At 35.0% G+C, this 22,365-nt stretch overlaps 1 protein-coding gene and 1 pseudogene across 4 annotated transcripts in view; one reads left to right on the top strand and one right to left on the bottom strand.

Moving 5' to 3' along the window:
* Nucleotides 1-7,654, top strand: part of LOC132636826 (uncharacterized protein C3F10.06c) — a 28,943-nt gene extending 21,289 nt beyond the window's left edge. Inside the window, exons 1-7 of one of the 4 annotated variants that reach the window (XM_060353859.1) lie at nucleotides 223-535; nucleotides 3,129-3,286; nucleotides 4,535-5,228; nucleotides 6,181-6,281; nucleotides 6,418-6,526; nucleotides 6,929-6,988; nucleotides 7,219-7,654. In XM_060353859.1, the coding sequence (XP_060209842.1) occupies nucleotides 253-535; nucleotides 3,129-3,286; nucleotides 4,535-5,228; nucleotides 6,181-6,281; nucleotides 6,418-6,526; nucleotides 6,929-6,988; nucleotides 7,219-7,388 (1,575 nt within the window). In that variant the 5' untranslated portion in view covers nucleotides 223-252 and the 3' untranslated portion in view covers nucleotides 7,389-7,654. Of the gene's footprint in view, nucleotides 1-222; nucleotides 536-3,128; nucleotides 3,287-4,534; nucleotides 5,229-6,180; nucleotides 6,282-6,417; nucleotides 6,527-6,928; nucleotides 6,989-7,218 lie in introns of those variants that run through there. The other 3 variants (XM_060353861.1, XM_060353860.1, XM_060353862.1) reach the window with 3 other exon arrangements.
* A 104-nt stretch (nucleotides 7,655-7,758) lies between these two features.
* On the bottom strand, nucleotides 7,759-10,681 carry LOC132636825 (putative late blight resistance protein homolog R1B-16; annotated as a pseudogene).
* Nucleotides 10,682-22,365: the final 11,684 nt, after the last annotated feature.

The following is a 22,365-nucleotide window of genomic DNA, read 5'->3' as shown; positions in this document are numbered from 1 at the left end:
CAAACATTAGACCTGAGTTTAATATTATCTGGAAGGTTAGTTTTTCAAGGGTTATATTTGCACATCTTCAAAAATTGGGCCAAAAGGGACATTTGTGTAAATCAACCAAAAGTTTGACACCCAAAGTTCTCCAAATTGGCCCAAATATGAGCCCATTCAAATATAAGCCCAAAAATTGCAGTATAAAAGGCATTAACAGTAGTCTTTTTAGATCCATTTTTTTTTTTCCAAAGCTCCAAACCGTGTGTTTCAATGGAGAATCCATCAAATTTGAACATATACAAAGCATCAAGAAGCATAAAACGAAGAGAAAATACACTCTACAACGCCATACGATCAATCTACGAAGATTCAATATTCGTTGGGGAGATTTCTCAGTTATGGCCTGAACTTCCTTTACTAGCAAATCTCCGTTGTGGCCTTTGGTACTCACAAAAATTCAAGTCAACATGTTATTTCAAGTCAACTGATGGACATACTAATAATTGGTCTTTTAATACTTCTCGACTTAATCTCCACGTTGCCCTTCTTGCTGGTAAGTGGTAACCTTATGTACAAAAACGGACTTTTACAAAAAACCATACTACCTCCGTTCGATTTTATCTGTTCAGTATTTAAAAAATAGATTTCATATTTACTTGTCACTTTTAGCATATACAAGACAATTTTATTTTTCCTGTTTTATCCATATTATTAATTGTTCACTTCAAATCATTTTTCAAATCCAACAAAAATATGCACTAATTAATATGGGCACATTGGTAAATTATGCATTTCATTTATTATTTTTTAAACAATATGAAAAGTCCAAAGTGCACAAGTAAAAGTGAACCGAGTGAGTACAACCCAACATTATTTATTACACCTATGTAGCCATATTTTCAGTTTACCTTTGCATAACCAACTTTCTTTTTTTCCCGCAACAGTGCTTATACACACAGTATACAGCATGATACGAGCAATATACACTTACAGTAAACAATGTGTCAACCGTGTTTAAGGAAAAACTGGTTAAACCGGGTAATTAAGGAAAACTAGTCTAAAGCGGGTAAAACCCAGTAGACATAGAGCATAATTTTCCCTAAAAGTCATTCATTTGTTTGATTCTCTTGGGAAATTGAGCTATATATGCAGTGGCGGAGCCAAGATTTTCACTAAGGGGTTCAAAATATGAAAAAGTAAACACAAGAAGAAGCCAAAGGGGGTTCAATGTCTACTATATATTCATAAAAAATAATTTTAACCATGTATACTAGTACTGTCAACCGGTTGGAACCGGAACCGGTTATGGAACCGGTTAGAAAACCGGCCGGTTCCGGTTCCAAAACCGGAACCGCCTAACCGGTTCCGGTTTAACCGGTTCCGGTTTACCGGTTGTAAACCTCAAACCGGAACCGGTCCGGTTTGGAGTGATTAAAATCTATTTTTTTTTTGTTTTTTGTATTATATATGTATATTATAGTATTTATTTGTATATTGTAGCTATATTTTCATATGTTATACAACTTTATAATTAAAGTTTAAATATTTACTGACTAACAGCCTAACAGCAAGTCACCAATACAGAATAGTGCTTTTCGTATACATATATATGTATAACTTACATATACTTATATATAAATATGTATGTATAACTTAATATATATACTAAATATATGTATAACTTAATATATATACTAAATATATGTATAACTTAATATATATACTACTTAATATATATGTACTATATACTCTATATACTTATATATATGTATAACTTAATATATATACTAAATATATGTATAACTTAATATATATGGTGGTCTTGGTCACTACCCAGTGTAATCCCACAATAGTGGGGTCTGGGGAGGGTAAGATGTACGCAGTATAACTTAATATATATACTTAATATATATACTAAATATATGCATAACTTAATATATATACTATATATATGTATATATATGTACTATATACTATATATAGGTATAGCTTAATATATATATATATATAGGTATAACTTAATATATATACTATATATACATATCTACTATATATACAATATATACTTAATATATATACTATATATACAATATATACTTAATATATATACTATATATATATATATATAACTTAATATATATACTATATATATGTATAACTTAATATATATACTATATATACATATCTACTATATATACAATATATACTTAATATATATACTATATATACAATATATACTTAATATATATACTATATATATGTATAACTTAATATATATACTAAATATATGCATAACTTAATATATATATATATAAGTATAACTTAATATATATACTATGTATACATATCTACTATATATACAATATATACTTAATATATATACTATTTTTTTTTTAATTTTAACCGGTTTAACCGGTTCCGGTTAAAAAAAATTTGGAACCGGACCGGTAAATTAATATCCGGTTAACCGGAACCGGTTAACCGGTATAACCGGTTCCGGTTCCGGTTCCGGTTTAACCGGTTCCGGTTACCGGTTAAACCGGTTACAGTTTAACCGGTTGACACCTTTAATGTATACTCATTCCATTCCATTTATACAAGACCCTCAACCTTTGCCACTTGAACTAGGCCCTGGGGGGGCTACTATGGCTTAATCATTGGCAAATGTGAAAAAACCCGTTGAGTCAATTCTTTGCTTGAAAACGTTTTTTGTCCTTGTCTTGATTAGCTACATCATGTCACCAGCCATAATTCATACAGATCCAACAACCATTGGAATGTCTACAAATCAGCTATTGAGCTAAAGTTGTCATCTGTTACAATGAAGAAGTTGAGGGTTAAGAATTTAAGATTGGTTTTTAATGTTTCTAATCAAGAAATAAGTATAACTAATATAGCTGATGAAAAAATATAAATATTCAATGAAAAATAGCATTGTTTCATTTATATCTTCTCTTTTAATGTAACTTGATTGTAATTTCAATTAAAAATCTGAATAAAATAATCTAGACTTGACTAGTAGCACATTGAGAATATTGTATTTGAATTTAACAACTAAAGTAGCATTACGTTGATGGTTGGAGGTGGGCTGTCTTTGTTCTTTATATACATGATATAGTTGGAGCTAATTGCTAATTGATGGTTAGGACAGAAGGGAGGGTGTATGATTGTTGATTCAACAAGGAAAGGGAAGAGGTTTCCAGATAGTATGTCAAAGACAATACCTATTTGGACCTGTGTACTGAATCGTGCCATTTGGAATTACAGATCGAGATTTGGTTTGGCTGGCACTGCGGAAAAGAATGTAAGTAACAACTTATTCTTTTAGTGTATGCCTATTCTCTAGGAAATAGTTTAATATCTTCTTCTGTATTGAAATGCTTGTCTTTTGTGGATTGCGCTAGTTGCAAAAAATCATCTTCTTTTTTAAAAAAAATTCTTTCTCTAGATTGTAAAGATATATTGGTGGTGTCCATCACTTGTGAATGATGTCATGATAATCAGGCATTTTTGTGTGTCATGTGTATTTATAATCTGGATAGATGTGTTGATTGCCTAATTAAACAACTTCACATAGAATGGGAGGGAGGGAGTATTAGTGAATTGTGATGTAATGTTGGCGTGCTTATTAGTTGACACAATAGATATATGGAGACATGTATTGTCTATTCTGTAAGACAGATGGAGAATTTACTTTGAAAAAGAGGAAAATAATACTGTAGTTAATTTCTAGGATTTTTCTTTTACTTGTATAAAATATACTTCCTTTTTTAGTTTGTCCCGTTAAGAATGACATCTTTGTATATTTAGAAACAATTTAACTTTAAACTTCCCATGTTACCCTTAATGAGATGATTTATAGCCACACAAATGTTTATGGCTTGTTTTTCAGGTAAGAGTCTATGGTTTATTTTAGAGCACAAGTTTGAAATTCTTTCTTACTTAAGTTCCATGCTCAGACAAACACTGCCACAACAATTAGGATGAAGAGAGTAGTTAATTACTAGGACTTGTCACTATAATAGAACATATTATGGTTCTCATTGTTCGCCTCATGAACCTTGTGTTTTGGGAGGGTGAGGATGGCAGGAAACTGGGAGAAACTGTTATGCTATGGGAAGTTCTCTTAAGTTATCCCCGAAAACGTTAACTGTAAATTGGAGGAAGAGGACCACAGCAATATTTGTTTGCTTCTTGCGTCAACAACTGGTGCTGTTCTCTCAAAGCATACGAATTAGGATTAGAGGCCATGTACCTAATGAAAGGGGAATAATATATGATGAAAGAAACATCTTCATTTTTGTGAAAAGAAGTCCAAGGCTTGTGACCTATGGGGCTTTGTGCTTGTCTATCTTATCATTGACTGCATTGCACCTGGAACTTTATGCTTGATGTGCAATGTAGACTTGATATTTAGGATGCGTTGTAAAACCTCATCAAAAGAAAAAAGATAAGTTGTAATTATACCCCTGCATATGCACATTTGTACACACACATAAATGCCTATGTGCTCATCTGCGTACATATATCTTCTGTGAATTCGTTTGAACAGGAGTCAAATGATTCTGCTGAATGTGGTAGCAGTATTAATGAGGGCTCAAGTAGCTGGGATTGTTCCTTGCATCTCCCTTTATGGGTTTCAAATACCGAAAGAGCACTTATTGAGGAGCGTTTAGACGGATGGACCAAGGATCTGGAGGTCAGTGGAGCTGATATTGCCTCCATTGCTTTGTCCCTTAAAAAACCGCTACGCCCACTATGGATTTCACAAAAGACTGTGATCTGGTTAAATGAAGTACCCGATTGTGATTCGTGGGACTTCACTCCAATAATGCTTGTTTCTACATCCTCCCCAAGTAGCAATTTTCAGCAAAGAACAACCTCTGAATTTAGTTGGAGGTACATAGCTGGAGCTGGAGATGATGAGGAAAGTTGGGCAAGGGGCTTGTCGCCAAATCTTTTCTGGAAACATGCTTATGATCTCATAAGTTCTGGTCCTGATATGTGTAACAAGAAGGTAGCTGATATTGTTGAAAAGGATAGGGTATACCGTGCACAAAGGGGAGAAAATGCTCCTCAAATATCTATTAAGCCTTCAAAATCTTCTGAGGGTAGTGGCCATTTTCCTGCTCAAGAACAACTAGACCTGGAGCCTCTATGCTTGAACGGAGATGAGAAGTTTTATGATAATAATTCCATATCTTGGCTTGGGGAAACAAATCTCGCGGTTGGCACAACTCAGCTTGGTATGCTTCATCTGTTATGTTGTTGCGAAGTATTGAATTTATGTTACTTCTGCATGGTAATTGATGTGTATAGCACTATAGCTTGCAGTTTTATTGAGTTTGTGAGTAGGCGACCCCTTTACTATGTTTCTGCATGTGGTATGAGTTTCTGCTGTGTCATGTTATGAACTGGAATTCTTTTAGTGATATGCATCTTTATAATTTGTTGACGCAGGTAAAATTCCTACCAACTTTACTTTAAAGAATTTCTAATTAAAAGTGGAGGTTGGTCAACCACTTGGTTGTCCAAAATGTGGCTTATGCTTCGGGATCTGAATCCTTTGCTAGTGATAGACCTCTTAAGTGGGATGTGATTATCCATTGTGATTATCCATTTCTCAATACTATGCTGCCCTGTTTGAAATTGTAGCATGCATTATGAATTAATATCTTAATTTCTGAGGTCTAAGCACCATGACGACTTTGTCTCTTTCTTCCCTCCTTTCGACTGTGTAGATTTGTTTGTTGGGCTGGCCATGGTTGATCATATGGTTGTGATAATGCTTACTTCATCTTTAGATAATCTTATATTCCATTCGGCCGAGATATTTTCATGTAAAGAACTGACAAAATTAGTATGCAGGCCTTTGGCATTGGCTAGTTCCTTAGAGATTGTAAATTAGTTTGCTTTATGCTGCAGAATTGCCAGATTTGCCGGATATTCATTCATGAGTAAAACAATGCCAGAGCATAAATTTCCTTTTTGTTCTATAGAGTTCAAAATTATGTTTTGTCAGACAGATTGCATCAGTAGGGTACATGTTCTTTGCATATTCATGTAAAATGATAAAAAAGCCATGTCCTTCCTTTCTCTTTATTTGTATTGATTTGCTAATTGTTTATTGGCGCCATTGGTTTATTCTTGTCATGAACCTCTTGCAATGGTCACTCTAACTGAAAATTTACCCTGCAGCTAAGGATGCATCTGATGTTGATTGTGTATTGAGTTGTGATCTGGAGTCCAATTCTCTTTGTTCCAAGGAGTCTGAAGCCCATCTAAACCTGTCTATTGTGGTGCGTATGACTTCCTTAATTGACTTCGTTGCTTAAATTGTTAGTAAGCTTTTACTACTGTCCATTTACCTAATTGTCGGCATTAACTTATCTTTGTTTTTTTCTCTTTTCTTGTTGGGGGTTGTGAACAATACAGAGTTCGAAGTTTGACCGGTCTTCGTTGTTGAGAAATCTTCCTTCAGTGGTGAATTTTGCAAAGACCAACTTGAGAAAAGGGAAGAGACTCCTAGTTTGCTGCAGTAGTGGTAAGTATGGCTTTACTATGTTGTCGAGTTTGTTTTCCACGTGTCACTTGTCTTATACCAACTGAAGGTGAAAACTGAATATAACTTGCTCATACATCACATTTCTTGGGGGGGATTTCATGGGGTAAGGGGAGGCTTTTGAAGATGAGACGAGTGGCAAGTCTTGCAGGAGCTGTTCTAGATCTACTTCTGTCTCCATTTTCACCATGTTTGCCAAGTTGATTGACCGAAGACGTTAGAGTAGCAAAGTTAGTTGATTATGCTTTTAATGAGACCTGTTTTGTTTTGCATATTTTCTGGCAACTTGTCTTTTCTTGATGTCTTTTAGATATGCCAACTGATCATTACTGTAGTCTATAAAGACAACTTTTGCTGACAAAGTTTTTTGTTTGTGTTTTTTAGGGGAGGACATTAGCATTTGTGTTTGTTTAGCAATCTTGATGTCATTATTTGATGACAAAGGTACGCCTGGGTATCTTATTTCAATTTGGAATTGTTATTCGACTGTTGTAACTAAAACAAAATTTAGCAAGTGTTACCTTTAAGCACAAAACTTAATGTACCAATTGTTTATTGCTCTCTGCCACGAAATTACAAGATGTTCCTTATCTTTTCTGGTTTTGTCTCAATAAAACATGTAGCTCTAATGGAGGTTTTAAGCAAATATTCTAATTTTCGAGTGCTTTCCTTAGGGCACTTTGATGAAGGGAAGTTTTTTAGTGAGACACAAATCACTAAGTTGGAGTTGAGACGACGATTGGTATTTATTTGCCAATTTGCTGTGAATGCTCGCCCGTCAAGAGGGAATGTTAGGCAGGTCTTTAATTATCTCTCTGGAGGAAATGCTGGGACAACTTCTTGAGGAAACTTACTTCAATATTGATGCCTCGAAACATGATCATGAAGCACATACAGGGGAGCAGGAGTCGATATGCGTTGAATGAGCCCCCAGATGAAGAGTATAAGGTTTTTTTTTTAAAATTAAATGAGCCCCAGATGCTCAGGTGTATCTTTTTCTATAGTGAACTCCTAAGGTATATTGCATTTTACATTCTGAATTAAAGTTCATGTAAAACTAAATTCCTTGAAGAATAATTAATATAGTCTTCTTGCGTTTTATTATAGTATCATGCAAAGTTCTGGTTCCTACTTCATTTGCTTATTTTACAAATCAGAGACAATGTTTTTCCAATGTGTACGAGTGAGTTCAAAATTTTCATTTTGCAGAAATATACACAGGTCAATTGAGGAGCAAAGTTCATGCCTTACAGGATAGTCGCATGTTACTTATCTCATAATTTGGACACACGAATACATAGTAACAACTAACAATTCATGAAAGTAAGAGTTAATGGTCAAAAACACACCTGAATTATCATTTTTTCGTGAGTTTCCTACCTGAACTATTAGGTGTGTGAATTTCTTACTTGAATTATCACCAACTATTCATCAAAACACACCTCAATTACTAGTAGTTTCCTTTTCCGACCTGAATAAAAAGAAATGCCATAAAGGCCTAACTGATACAGACCTCAATCGAACTTGCATAGTTATCTTCAATATCCTGTTGAAACTGCTTGGCAGAATTCCCAACAGATTGTGCACAACCGCTTATATCAATTAGCTCAAGTGTAATTATTTCTGCAAAATCTTGAGGTATCGAATCCAAATACCAGCAAGCCTTGATGAACAGTCGTTCAAGGCATGGAAAGTGAATACCGCTGGCTCTCCAGTACCGTATGCCCAAACGTTTGAGTAGTAAGAACTTCAAGCTAGGAAACCCTTCCTCAACCACTTTCCAATCCAGGCCTACGCAAGCTACGCAAGCATCATATGCTAGTCTGAGGGCCTCGAGTTTGGGTAACTTACCAACAATGCTCAAATCCGTCCACAACAAATAAGTCCCGCTAAAAGCTAAATTCTTGAGGTTTTGTGGAAAAGCACCCGGAGAAGGAAGGTGCAAAGATGGAAAATGATTTCCAGGAGGAAGATCTTGTGGAGTAGCAATATGAAATTCCAATTCCTCAAGCTGATCTAAGTAGCGAAAATAGAGGATGTCCTTGCTACTACCAAAGTCTTCTCCGATGCCACATATTTGCAACTTCTTTAAATTGGGAAGTAGTCGAAAGACAGACCAAGTACAGAATAACGGATTCCAACTGGATAGACTTTGCAAATTTTTCAGAAGCAAACTTTTCTCTGCAGGCTCATGATAACGCAAGTAATTCCAGTCCAGACAAAGGTGACTCAATTGCGGCATTGTCAAAATACTTGATGGTAATGTGAAAGAATATTGTGAGGCCTCGTGATGTGAAACCTTAAGTATGAAAGTTTGTAGATAATGTAGGCTAGATATTGATAGAGGAATGTCTAGTGATGAAGAAATGTCGTCTCCCAGATAGCTCTGCTCGCTGGGGGAAAGAGTCAAAGCTAGGTATCTCAAGTGAATTAAATCAAGTATCCAACTAGGAAAAGTAAAACACCTCAATAAAGCAAGATCTAGTACTCTTACTAGCTTGAAACGTAGTAACTCTGGCTCGAACCCTCGATATCTATAAAAAAGGAAAATAGAGCGGGCCTCATTATTAAGACACCTAGCTAACTCTTTCCCGTTTTGAATACTGATCCGACCTTGATTCTTAGAGGAAATATGCATGGATTGTGCACATGAAGTGGTTTGATCATTTCCCCCTCCATTATCATTCAAAAAATTCATGTTTCGAGCTTCTTTCATCCAGAATTCACGGGTCACATCATGAATTCCACAACTCTTGATTTTTCCATCAAAACTCAAATGGTGTACGAAAACTAAACTTCTGTCTATAAGATCTTTTAGACATTTCTCCACCACTTCTGTAATGCTTTCCGTGGCTTCTACCTTCAGAAATCCTTCTACAACCCATAATTCCATAAGTTTATCGACAAAAATGAATTCATCCTCCGGGAAGATTGCAAAATATAGAAAACATGCTTTTAAGTGATGTTGCAAATTATGGTAACTCAAAGCTAGCACTCTCAAGCAATGAGCATCAAGATCTGTGCTTACCATTGAACTTACATTTTCGGCAACACTTTTCCACTCATTCAATGTTTTGCCAATTTTGGAAAGAAGTCCAGCGATCACAACAATTGCTAGAGGCAATCTTCTGCAGTTTAATGCAATTTGTTTCCCAAGTTGTTCAAATTCAGGGGGGCAAAAGCCTTTCGCAAAGACCTTTTCACACAATAAACTCCAACTTTCATCATTATTCATGAGGCGCATTCGATAAGGAGGCTTACCTGAGCTAGCATATTCAGCCAGCTCCATATCCCGAGTAGTCAGGAGTATCCGGCTCCCATAGTTACAGTCTGGGAAACATAGTTTTATATCATCCCAAGCTCCTTTAGTCCATATGTCATCAATGACTACCAAGTACCTGTCGGTCTGCTAGCTCCCCATCATCTTGCTGCTCATGAAATTCATACTCTTGTGAAATAATAGTTTTTGCACGAATATCAAAACGAGACATGATGAATGGATCATTGTAAATTTTGTTAGCCAAAGTTGTCTTACCAATACCTCCCATCCCTACAATTGACACAACATCTAGTTCACTTGCTCCTCTATCAAGTTGATCCTGCATCATCTCGAACTCATTTTCATGACCAACCATCATATTCTCATCAGGCTCTGATAGAATCAATTTTTTTGGTCTCAAAACTTCGCTGTCCTGCTTCATTGCCATCCACTTGTTTATCGCGGAATCAATGTGCCCTAATGCTTGTTTCAACTCGAAACGAAGTTCCCAGAAATCTATTTTTCGCGTGATTTCGTTTTTCTCTAAGAAACTTTTTCTTGATTCTGAGTCAACCAAATCTTCTGTGCTACATGCTAGCTCTATGATTTCAGCTTCCAAGCATGTTAATGCCTCTAAATGGCCTGTTATTTGACAATTTTTCTCCATGATAGCTCTCAAAGATTCAAGCTTTTCATCAAATGATTGCAAATTACAGCCAGTAATTTGCATTGATTGATCTATGGTTCTCATAAGAGAAGTAATAGCAGCATAAGCCATATCTCTCTCTCTCTCTCTCTCTCTTTTTTTCTTCTCTTTTTCTCTGTTTCCCACTCTCTTGTGTGTGTGATGTTGGAGACTTCACAAAAAACTAGTGACCAGGGACCAGCCACAATATTCTCATTCTCAATAAAATAACGGACCACTTGCCTCAATGGATAACTTTCTCAAATAAAATAAACAGAATGAGTGCAAAATTAGCTGGATCTTGGAATTCGCAAATTGACTACTAACAGTTACTCATCCGTCTCAAATTATCTGTCTAGTTTTTTAAAAATAATTATCTCAAATTATTATCATTAAAGTTCAAGAGAAAATTTATTATTCTTTTACCATTTTGCTTTTAGTAGTAATTGTTTTGGAAGACTACAAATACTCCAATTATGGGGAGATGACATATGAATACAGTAAATATTAAATGAAGAGATTACATCTTGAAACATAAATAAAGGTAAAATAGTGAAAGATCCTCGTAATTAATATTTTCTTAAGGGGTGTGTAAGAGAGAAACACGACAAATATTTAAGATAGAGGGAGTACTTTTCAAAAACTTATTTTACGCTAAACCACATAAGCTTTCTATGGTTAAGCTATTTAATGAGGTGGAATACATAACTAACCATGATTTAGGAGAGAAATCTACGTACAACACTAGGGGTGTACAAAGTAAACCGACAATTCGCACTAAACCGATAAATCTAGTCAAACTGAGAAAAAAACCCGTCCAGTGGTTTGGTGTTGAAAAAAAAAAACCCGACCATAATTTGATTGGTTTGGTTTTAGCTAAAAAAAAAGGCAAACCGAACCAAACCAACCCGATATTACATGTATTCAATTTTTAAAATATTTTATACATAAAAATATTTATTTGTAATGTAGTTTATAAATATTTCTTTAATTTTTTCGTAATTTTTTTTTATCTATTATCATATTATTCAAGCTTGAACTTAGAATTTTGAATGTCAATAAGTTTTATATCCTATGGATGTATCAACTCAACACTAATACTAACAAAAGAAATTCAATTTACCATTAGGAATGACAATGATGTTGGATATCTATTATTTAGTTTTGCATATTTGATTTAGAAAGTGAAAATACATAACTTAAGTTTTTTTCTTGTCATGCAATTAATACTTATTAGCCGTATTTTTTTTTAGCATGACTTAGTATTTTTAGATTATAGTCATTTTCTTTATAGCTTATTAATTAACAATATTTATTTTAACCGATTTTATTGTCTTTTGTTGAATATTTTAATACAATGTTATAACTCTTCTCACATTTTGTGTTATTTTCTTATGAAACACCTTAATTATATAGTTGTATCTTACTGGGACTAAAGAAATATTTGAAGTAAAAGTTATATGTTTTGTATCAAGACTATTCCCAAAAAAAAAAACCTGAAAAATCGAATAACCTGAATTTTATTGGTTTGGTTTGATGTATAAATTTAAAAACCCGATGCAATTGATTTGATTTAGTGTTTAAAAAATCCGAACCAATCCGATCTATGTACACCACTATACAACACCCATGATAGGTGCATTAGTTACCAAAACAGAAGAGTCTATGTACAATCACATGCAAGTCATTATTTCCTTTAATTATACACATTCGTCACAATAAGCCGTAAATCCTATGCGTCTTGTATGACCAATATAATTCCACCAGAAACATGAGTTCTCTTGGAAGGAAAAATTCTCTCATATTTTTTGGTTTTCCACCTGATGTGCGGTATCCATATTAGAGCCCGACTATATTATATTCGGGCCGCGTGGGGCTTCATTAAAGAGAAAGCTTTCCCTATCAAGGATTTTTTTAGACTCAAGGTTCGAACCCGAGAACTCTGATTAAGGGATGAAGCAGCTCAAAAATTCTCATATGAGTAGTAACATTGTTCCTCTCTTTTAAATATACTATTAGGTGATATAAAGAATTGTCCTTTTGTGGACACTGCACGAGAAAGTTCATTTGACGACAGCTCACAAGCAACAAAAGTTGTGTGAAAGCATCTTCTACTTTTGAAAAGTGATTTTAGTGGGGGCCATTTGCGAGTTAATTTAAAGGGTTAATAACACTTCTGATTCTTAGGTTATTGATAAATTTTGATTGTAAATGCGTATGATATCTGATCAAGTGCATTTAATCTTTAATACTTGATACATGCACTATTGATCTCTATGCTTATGAATATTGATAAATTTTTAGAATTATTAACCGTTTTACTGTAGAGACATATTTTTAGTTTTTGTATAAATTGTAACTCTTTGGTCAAGCACACAGTTCATTGACTTGAGGAAGAAGATGATTTTCTTTTTCTTTTTGGTACTGGTGAAGATGATTTTCACTAGTTGGGTGAATTATCTAAACATCAAACATATCAGTTCAAACACATCAGTTATTTAAAACACAAGCAATTTCTGCCCATCCAACAAAATTTATGCACAATTTAATAAGATAGCGGAATGAAGATAGTACTAAAGTTTGCAAGTCCGGCAAAACTTGTGAACAACGGAAGATCACAGGCAAGACTTAATGAGGCAAGAACTTGTGAACAATTCAACAATATAGGTAGAATGATGATTATACCAAAGTTCTACCCCGTCTGGCATAGCTTATGAACAAGGCAAGGTCCCAAGCTGGCATGAAATTCTTGACCATGGTCCCTGGAGAAGTTCTCTTGACTTCACTTGATGCTGTCAGTAAGTAGCCTACAATCTCACTAGGCGTTCGGACATAGATTTGGTTGAAATTATAAAAAGAAAAATTAAATTAAAGTTGAAATTAGAAAATAGTATTTAAAATTTAAAGTTGTGTTTGGTCATGTATTCACTTAGAAAAAGGTTGAAGTTTTGTGAGTGGAAAAGAAAATTTCACTTGAAAAACTCATCTTAAGAAACTAACCAAGAAATCATTCCAACTTACAACCAAATAATAATTTGAAAATGTTGATACTCAATTTTATCCCCCCTGTCTTTCAAAATATTTATTTGCGTTTTTAATATTTTTGATAGCTTAAGAATAGTCATTTATACTTTACCACAATTTCAATTAGTTTTCTATTAATACCGTCGCTTTTCTCATCATCATCATCATCATCATCATCATTATGATTATTATTATTATTATTATTATTTGCATTATTATTTGCATTATTATTTGCATTATTATCACTTTTAACATTTTATTTACCGTCTTATGCACACACGCATCGCATTTATTTTATGCAATTAAACAATAGCATTTACTTACTGTTAAACTTTTAAAATATTATCGCACGGCTATTACGACATCGTATAATTTTATTTGAGTAGTAATAAATATATGTTATATTAAGTAATATTTTAGCACACGTTAACATATAATTAATTGAAGAAGATCTTTTATTTAGAAGCCCAAATTGTTTCTTTCATCAGCTAAATTTTGAGCCCAAATCCGAACCCAATCAATAATAAATATTTTTCGGACCAGCCCACAACAACCAGCCCACTACCCGTCTAAATTGACCCGACCCGGCCCATACCTCTTATCCTAAAAAAACCTAAATGATTCATCACCTCTTCAGCCGCCCCTCTCTTCTCCCTCTCTCTCTCTCTCCTCGACAAAAATGGCGAAGTTGCAGAACCCTTTCACTCCTACAGACCATGAGCGGTCAATTCGGGAAAGGGATTAAATGCATTGTACCTCCTCTATTAGTGTTGACACCCAATTTTGTCCCTCCTTTATTCAATGTTATTTACTCGGGCTTCTAAATTTATTGACGAACTAAATACTTTATTTTTACTACTATTATTTTCGCTACTTTTATTACGAGCATTACTTTATCACAAATTTTAAATGTTCGTCATCGTTTCATTTTCGGGTTTGGAATCGTTAAATTAATTACAAGACAACACTTTGCAAAATCTTTATTTTTCTACATATTAATTATTAAGTGTCTTTACATAGTATATATTGTAGCAGTTATTAAATTAGAAGCCCAAAAATAACTAAATAGAGGAGGAAGGACCAGTAATTTTCAGTTACATTAATGGCCCAAAATACAAATACAAAATTATTCCCAAACCCAAATAATTAGCCCACATTTTAATACCCAGTCCACTTTTTAGGTCCATTACTCAGCAACCCATTACTCTAGACTACCCGGATCAACCCAACACTCACAACCAACCCGACCCGGTCCAAGCCCATACCTTTATTTTCTAAACCTAAACCTAATCCCTTTCTCTTTCTCCTGTTCAGCCGACGCACACCCCTACCCCGATCTTCTCTTTCCCTCTCTTTCTCTTCTCATCTCCGCCGCCCCTCACTCTCTTCTCTGCACCTCCATACTCCCTTGCTCCCCACGTTCTCTGCACCTCCACACTCCCCTGCTCCCCACGTTATCTGCACCTCCACACTCTTCTGCTCCCCACTTCCTCTTGTTCCCCACGCCGTTTGTCTCTCTCCCACGCTCCTCTCTTCACTTTAACGCTAACAAAACCCTATAAATATGTCAAAGTTGAATCGTTGAAAGGGGGGATTTTTGGTGACAAACGAAAAAAACAACACTGTTGATAGAAATCCTTACTTTCTACTTCTAGCATTTTCATTCAATTCGCCCAAAAGTGAATACAAAACTTTAGTTCACAAAAAATCCGCAGTACTTTCATTCGAACTCGTTTGGCTCAAGGTTCGGGTCTATTCATAACGAGAGAGTAGATTTGACGCCGTCGACGCCTCACTTCACTGCACTCGCAAGAGGTAAAGTTCGATACATTTATTACTCATGGTCTTTAGTTTCTGTTTCGATTAAGATTTTAGTTTATTCTGCTGTATGTTTAGTGATTATGTAGTTTCTTTGTCGTCGCGTTATTTGTTCGATGTTTGGGAGCTGTTAGGATAGGATATTAATCGTTAATTGAATTTGAAAGGTGTCTATTGTAGTTCGAATGCTTAAGACTGAATTTCCAGGACTTAGTGTTACATCCCGTATTTTTGGGCTAGAAAATTGAATCGTTCAATATGAGAAAGTTACCCGAGCCTAGGGCTGTGCATATTAACGGTTAAACCAATAACCCGAATTAATTATTGGGTTATTGGGTTAATGGTTCGGGTTAATGAATTACTGATTCGGGTATCGGGTGGTGCCTTGTGGTTATTGGCTTATTGGGTCGGGTCACGGTTTGGCCATTTTTGTTAACGGGTGAACCGATAACCCGATAACCATTTTTTTTTGGTTTTTGGAAACCACTAAGTAAACCTTAGTGGATGATATTTTATTAATAGTAATACACTAGTACAGAATAAACAAGACAATAGAAAACATGAATGGTCTGCAAAAGCAAACAGCATAAAGCAAAAGGAACAGCCCAAAAAAAAAACCAGTCCCGACAAAATTCAACCTAGCCTCAATTCTTAGGGTTTCAATCAACAACTGAGCTCATCGCCTAAAGGAGATCTCCAATTGTGAAAATGCCTTCTCATAAGACATTTATGATAAAGAAGAAATTAGCGAAGAAGCAAAGGCAAAACAGGCCAATTCCTTACTGGATCCAGATCTGTTTCTTTCAGGTAAAAGTCTTTTGCAACTTATTTCCCTAATTTGAGCTTGATGTTGAAGTGATAAATCGGGAAACCACTGTATTACGCTTCAATTTGGACTGATTGTGTCTTGAGTTATTTGAATCAAACGTACTTGTCCATCTAAAGCCCATTATAGAACACTCTCCATGAAGACTTGAAAATGTAAACTTACTAAACTATTTTTTACTTCTTCTACATTGCTTTTAATTCTCACTCTTGTTTATGTGTTTTTGTATTTCTCTATTTTGGGGTGTTTGTTGGGGTTGGGAAATTAGGGAAATCACTTCCTAGCAAAAAAAGTTCTTCGTTGTTGAAATATTTTTTGCTCAGTTTTGAAGATGGGTTCCTTGTTCTTGAAATCTTAACGGTTAACCCGATAACCGAACCGATAACAAACAACAACCGATTAACCGATAACCCATTAACCGATATCTTAACGGTTCTTTAATGGTTTAACATGTCTACAAACCGATAACCGATAGGTTGAACCGATAACTTTGAAACCCGAACCGAACCGACCGATATGCAGCCCTACCCGAGCCCGGAGAATTCGATCATATTCAAAAAAAAAAAAAGTCGAGAGCTCGGTGTACAAAGAGTTAGAGGTCCCGAAATAATTTAAGTCTTAACAAGTGTGACGACGGTGATTGAAAATAATATTTGGTGTATAAAGAGGTTATGGACTAGGGTTCTACCATATGATTATGATAATGAGTATGAAGTGTGTTAAAAGTGGCTCATGTTCAAGTGAATTACGATCAAGAAATTAATTATGTGAATAGGTGGTTAAATATTAGAACAAAGTGGGAGGCTACAGAATTAATTATGGTATTAAGTAGGATTGCATGGATAAGTGTCCATGGTGGGCTGCCACATGGCAGTGCATTATCCAAGAGTGGCATTAAATTGGTCTTAAAAGTTGGATGAGTCAATGGTAACTTTTTTTACTTAAGGACACGTGAACTGACAAAAGCCACCTAAAATTCTTAAATTATACATTCTTTGCTTTGGATTAAGGAAAAGGAAAGATGCTGCATTATTGACATACTCATAGGAATATAGAGTTGGAAAGTGTATTTTTATTTCTATAGGAGCAACATGAATTGTAATTTCAAGGATGTGAAGTGCAATTATATCAAGAACAATATATGAGTTTCACGCACCACATCGATCTCGTTGGTTTGTTTTATCGCGATGTTGACTTCGGACTTTCTTCGAAGTGAAGTAAGGTTGAAAAAGAGTATTTCTAGAAATATAAGATAAGAATTATTCTCTCCTAAACATATTAAAAATTCATCCCTGTTTTAGCAAAAAAAAAAAAAAAGAAATTGAGACGGGAACTACGAAATTAATTACGGGGGCAACTAGTGAAACGTTGAATTTGAGAGGACATAATTCGGCCACCTATGCAAATAAAGTGATTAGGTGTTAACTTTATAAAACACATATAACAAAAGGTTGCCAGCAAATCATACCAATATACACGTCCTTGTTTGTAAAGCTAGCAAAGAAGAATGTTAATCTTTTGAGAGAAACAAAACACCAAGAACGTGCAATAACTATTCAATATACAAAAAGGGTATGGAAACCATTTTCTCCTATGAACCAACAACCATGAAAGCAAGCACACGGACACGGCTATCCCAATCCATCTTTGAATTTTATAGCAAAAATTAAAAATCTCAAGGGTGTTCTTCGTGCAAGGAGGCGGCAATACAAGAATATTGAATTGAGGAAGGAGAAATTGTGAAATTAGAACAAATAAGTGTAGAAATTCCTCCGAGTAAGTTAAGGTAAGATTTTCTCATTTTGTGGCATAATTTTATTAATGATGTTGTGATGGAAGGATTAAAATTGGATTGGACGAAATTGAAATTAAGAAAATACATGAAATCGTCGTTATATGAAATTGTGGGTTGAAATGGATTTTGAAAAGTTGTTGGGTTGTTAGAATTGTTATGGGTTGAATTGTGAGAATTTTATATGTATATCTCCGTTGTTGGTATTGTTGTTGGTTTGGCCGGTTTGAATTCCCGGATTGTTGTTGATTAAAAATTAGCCGAGCTAGAATCTCGGGGATGGTGTATTTACAGAGGAGATGCTGCCGAAATTTCGGCAGATTATAAATGAATTCATTTGAAGGATTAAGACAAGTGTATGATGCTGAGTCTAATGATTATGTCAACCTTCTTGAATGTAGACAAACAAGTTGGACGAATAGGCGTAGCTAGTAAGGCGCGACACAGGTATGTTAAGGCTCGTCCCTTTCTTTCAAAGGCATGATTCCTAACGTTATGAATTTATAGATGTTCCATATTTTCCTTGTCTTTAAAGGTTAGAAGTCTATGGTCCCAAGGCAATGATTATTTTTTTCGATAACCCGTCAATGTTTTCCAAAATGTCTGTATTTTTTTAAAACAAAAGGTTTTTTTGGTTTTGTAAGCTTTTATGACAATGACGATGGATATGTTTTATAATGACAATGATGAAGTCAAATATGAGAAAATGTCTACGATAGATACGTTGACGATATGTTCCTACCATGAATATGACAGTATGAGGTTTATGATTTTATTATATGTTTTCTCTTAACGTTACTCTTTATTGATAGCCTCGCCTTATAATTTTAGTTCCTTCAAGGTGAGACATGGCGATTATGATTATTCCATAATATAATCGGAGATTACCGACCTTACGTCACCCCGATAGACTTATAGCATTTCTTGGGCTCTCCTGCATGCTGCTCACATGATATATGTATATGGTATATGTATATGTATATGGGAAAAAGGGGCAGAGCGCTATAGACGCTGATATATGAACATGATACATGTATATATATATGGGGTAAGGGGAAAGGTAAGGCGCTATAGACGCATAACCACCTGATCAGTTGGAGTGTGATACATGATATCGTCCCGGACGCGGGATATATGGGCGAGTCGACGTATTTCGGCGCTATGACATGATATGATATGATATGATATGACATGATATGATATGATATGATATGATATGATATGATATGATATGATATGATATGATATGATATGATATGATATGATATGATATGATATGATATGATATGACCAGATAAGTATGCATGGCATCCGCCTAAGCGGCACTCATATGTACAGGTTACTCTTTTATCTTATGACATGTTCTATGTTCCATACAGTTATTATTCATGCCTTACATACTCAGTACAATGCTCGTACTGACCCCCTCTTTCTTCGGGGGCTGCGTTTCATGCCGCGCAGGTGTACCCAGAGGAGTTGAAGCTAATATAGAAGATATTCCAGCAGAGTTGGCAAGCTCCATTTGTTCCTGGAGTGCTACCGAGTCAGAGTACATGTGCTACGATGTCTGATAAATGTTAGAGACTTTGCAGACAGAGTCGTGGGTATAGGATGTCGGTATTGTGAACGGCTCTACTAGCCTATGTGTCATTTTATGTTATGTTATGTTATAGAGTCCATATGATAACAGATTATATTTGATTTGAGTACGATGAAAAAAAAAAGAAAAATTGAAAGCTTTGCTATGTTTTCCACTCCTTATTGATGTAAAAGTCCAAAGAGGTTAAGTATGTAATAAGAGTCAGCGGGTTCGTTCAGCTCCGAATACGGGGTCGGGTGCCCATCACACCCCAGTAAGATCGGGGTGTGACACTTAGGACGTATGTAAAACCGAATATACATAGGATATACAGTGGGTTATCAAGATAAAAATAAGATATACATTCGATATACATCTGATATACACACCATGGTGTGTATATCTTAGGTATATTGATTATATGATTAAAACAGACCGACACTGAATCATCTCTATAATTGTCCTTCATCTATAGGTTTAAATTTTCTGTTTTGGTTAATGCTAACATAAAAACAGTAGCAGTGACATTATTACTGTTAGTGGAGTGCGTAATGTGACCAAATCCAGTTCTGGTTTAGTCGATTAGTTCGCTATTTGGATCTGACTATGTGTTTAGTTTATTAAGTGTGGGATTAGTATGTCCATTAGTTAATTTCCAGCCAAGTATATGTCTGTCTGTTGCTGGAATACTAGGCTTAGTATTTAAATACCTGTTACACGGTCTAAATAGGATTGAGATACAGCCTATAATAAAACTTATGCACGAGTTACAACCCTGCTTTTTTAAGTTATCTGGATTTATCCGCATGTTTGATTAATCTAGTAATGTTAATGAACTAAACACAACATACACAGCTGTTAAGTGTGTGGATTTGTATGTGTACAAGCTCAGAAATGTGTGACAAAGTATGTTGTATCTGTTTCTTCATAAGCACTGTCCATTTGGAGATGTCTAGTCTGTGTTGAGTAAATCTGATTTTGCTTTTGTTCGTTTATACCCCCCATGCCTACTATTTTTGCTGGTTTGGAAATGCCATACCATAAAATACTATCTTATTGTGCTCATCTACCTTGTCCAACTTGTTTGATTTTGTGATCATGATTGATATTTACACTCTTCTGAAATAAGTTTTTTTTTATGCCTTTCTCATCTTAGTATGCACACTTGACATATCTACTTAAAGTTTAGTTATACTTAGCTTAACTGATTAGGACTGACCTACTATTTACTAGATATGGGATCTTATCTCCTTTTGAATGAACTTGTCATTGGGTCTCAAGGTGCATTCTTACCCCTCATGTTTATATTTTGACCACATGTATCTACTGCCTACATTTTCTTCTCACTGATTGCTGTTATTTGCTCCTACTGTAACTCTGACTCTACTTATAGGATGACTGCTGTTTGGTTTGTTTCACTTATCCTTGGCAACTGCCTGTTTTCTTCCCTTTTACCTAAATAAGATTCTTTTTTTGGTTCAAAAGGTATAGTTTTCAAGTCTACTGGCTGGTTCAAAATACTCCATCCTTTCCCTTTATTTACTTTCCTTGCTTCAGCCTTCGTTTGATTCTGTGATTATATGTTAGTTTTGAATAGAACAGTTCGGAATATATAGTTAAACATAATGGTTGCACGAATCCTTTCTTTCTCTTTCATAAATGATGAACCTGCCTGCATACTTTGTTCATAAAGGTCTTTTTTTTTTTTTTTAAAACAGTTCTGCTGTGTCTATTTAAGGCTGTATACTATGTGTATTTGGGCCTGTTTCGTATATTACTCTCTTATCCTAAAACTGTTTGGGCATTGTTCTTCTTTCTTGCATATGTCGCCGTCGTATTTCGGGAATTTGACTTAGAAAAAAAAAACATTGGGTTCAGCTGCTGTTTGACAGTAGCAGCCCTCTAGGTTGATCTAAATTGGTTTAAAATTAGAGTTTCAACCTGTGTATAAGCTGTTGTTTTCATAGTACCACTCTTGTTTGGGCTGTGTCGTTTTTAGCTATTTTCCTAGTTAAGTTTTCTGCTATTTAAATTTTGTATGAGTATGAGTTAATGGGCTCGATTTCATATTTGTTAGTGTCGTTCTGATCTTTGTAGGAATTCAACATGATTAAGTTTACAGGTTTAGATGTCTAGCTTCACTTAAAATTTGAGTGAAAAGCATGAGTTTATTTTCCTTTGCTGTTTATCTTTTTTCAGTATGCTCAACTCGGCAGAAAATGTTTGTTTGGTTAAATACCAGCTTTGTAATTGTTAATGAAATCTTCATGCATTCCTCGATAAGTTTATGTTATGAGATTGAGCTTATGTTCAAGCTTAGATTAGTATGAGATTGGGTATTGCCTAATGTTTCAGCCCGTTTTACTTCTTCCTTTGAGCATTTTAGTTCCAAAACATGAAAATATATATTACAATGAGTGACTTTCTTTGTTCTCCAAGCATGTTAGAGTTGTACAAATGTTAATTGCTATATAGATCTTGAGTTATATTTTACATGTTTTAACCTCACCCGTTGATTATATACTAATCCTTTTCTTTCGTTTTTATGCATGACTATCGCATGTGAGTCCGAGGGACTCGTTTCTTCTACTACTAAAAAAACAGCGTTTAGTGACGGACGTATTCCGTCGCTAATCAGCATATATCTGTTGCTAAACATGTGTTGCGACGGATTAGCGACGGAATGTCGTCTGTTGCGATTTTGCGCGTTGCTAACCTATTAGCGACGGAAAAATGAAATCCGTAGCAAACTTAGCGACAGAGTAGCGACGTATGAGATCCGTTCCATATTATAGCAACGGATTATTTTGTTGCTATTGTTATGAATTCCGTGACTAA

The sequence above is a fragment of the Lycium barbarum genome, chromosome 4, assembly GCF_019175385.1.
Source record: "Lycium barbarum isolate Lr01 chromosome 4, ASM1917538v2, whole genome shotgun sequence".
Taxonomy (NCBI): Eukaryota; Viridiplantae; Streptophyta; class Magnoliopsida; order Solanales; family Solanaceae; genus Lycium; species Lycium barbarum.
Note: the sequence above shows the minus strand (reverse complement) of the source record. Positions and strands in the feature narration are given on the sequence as shown.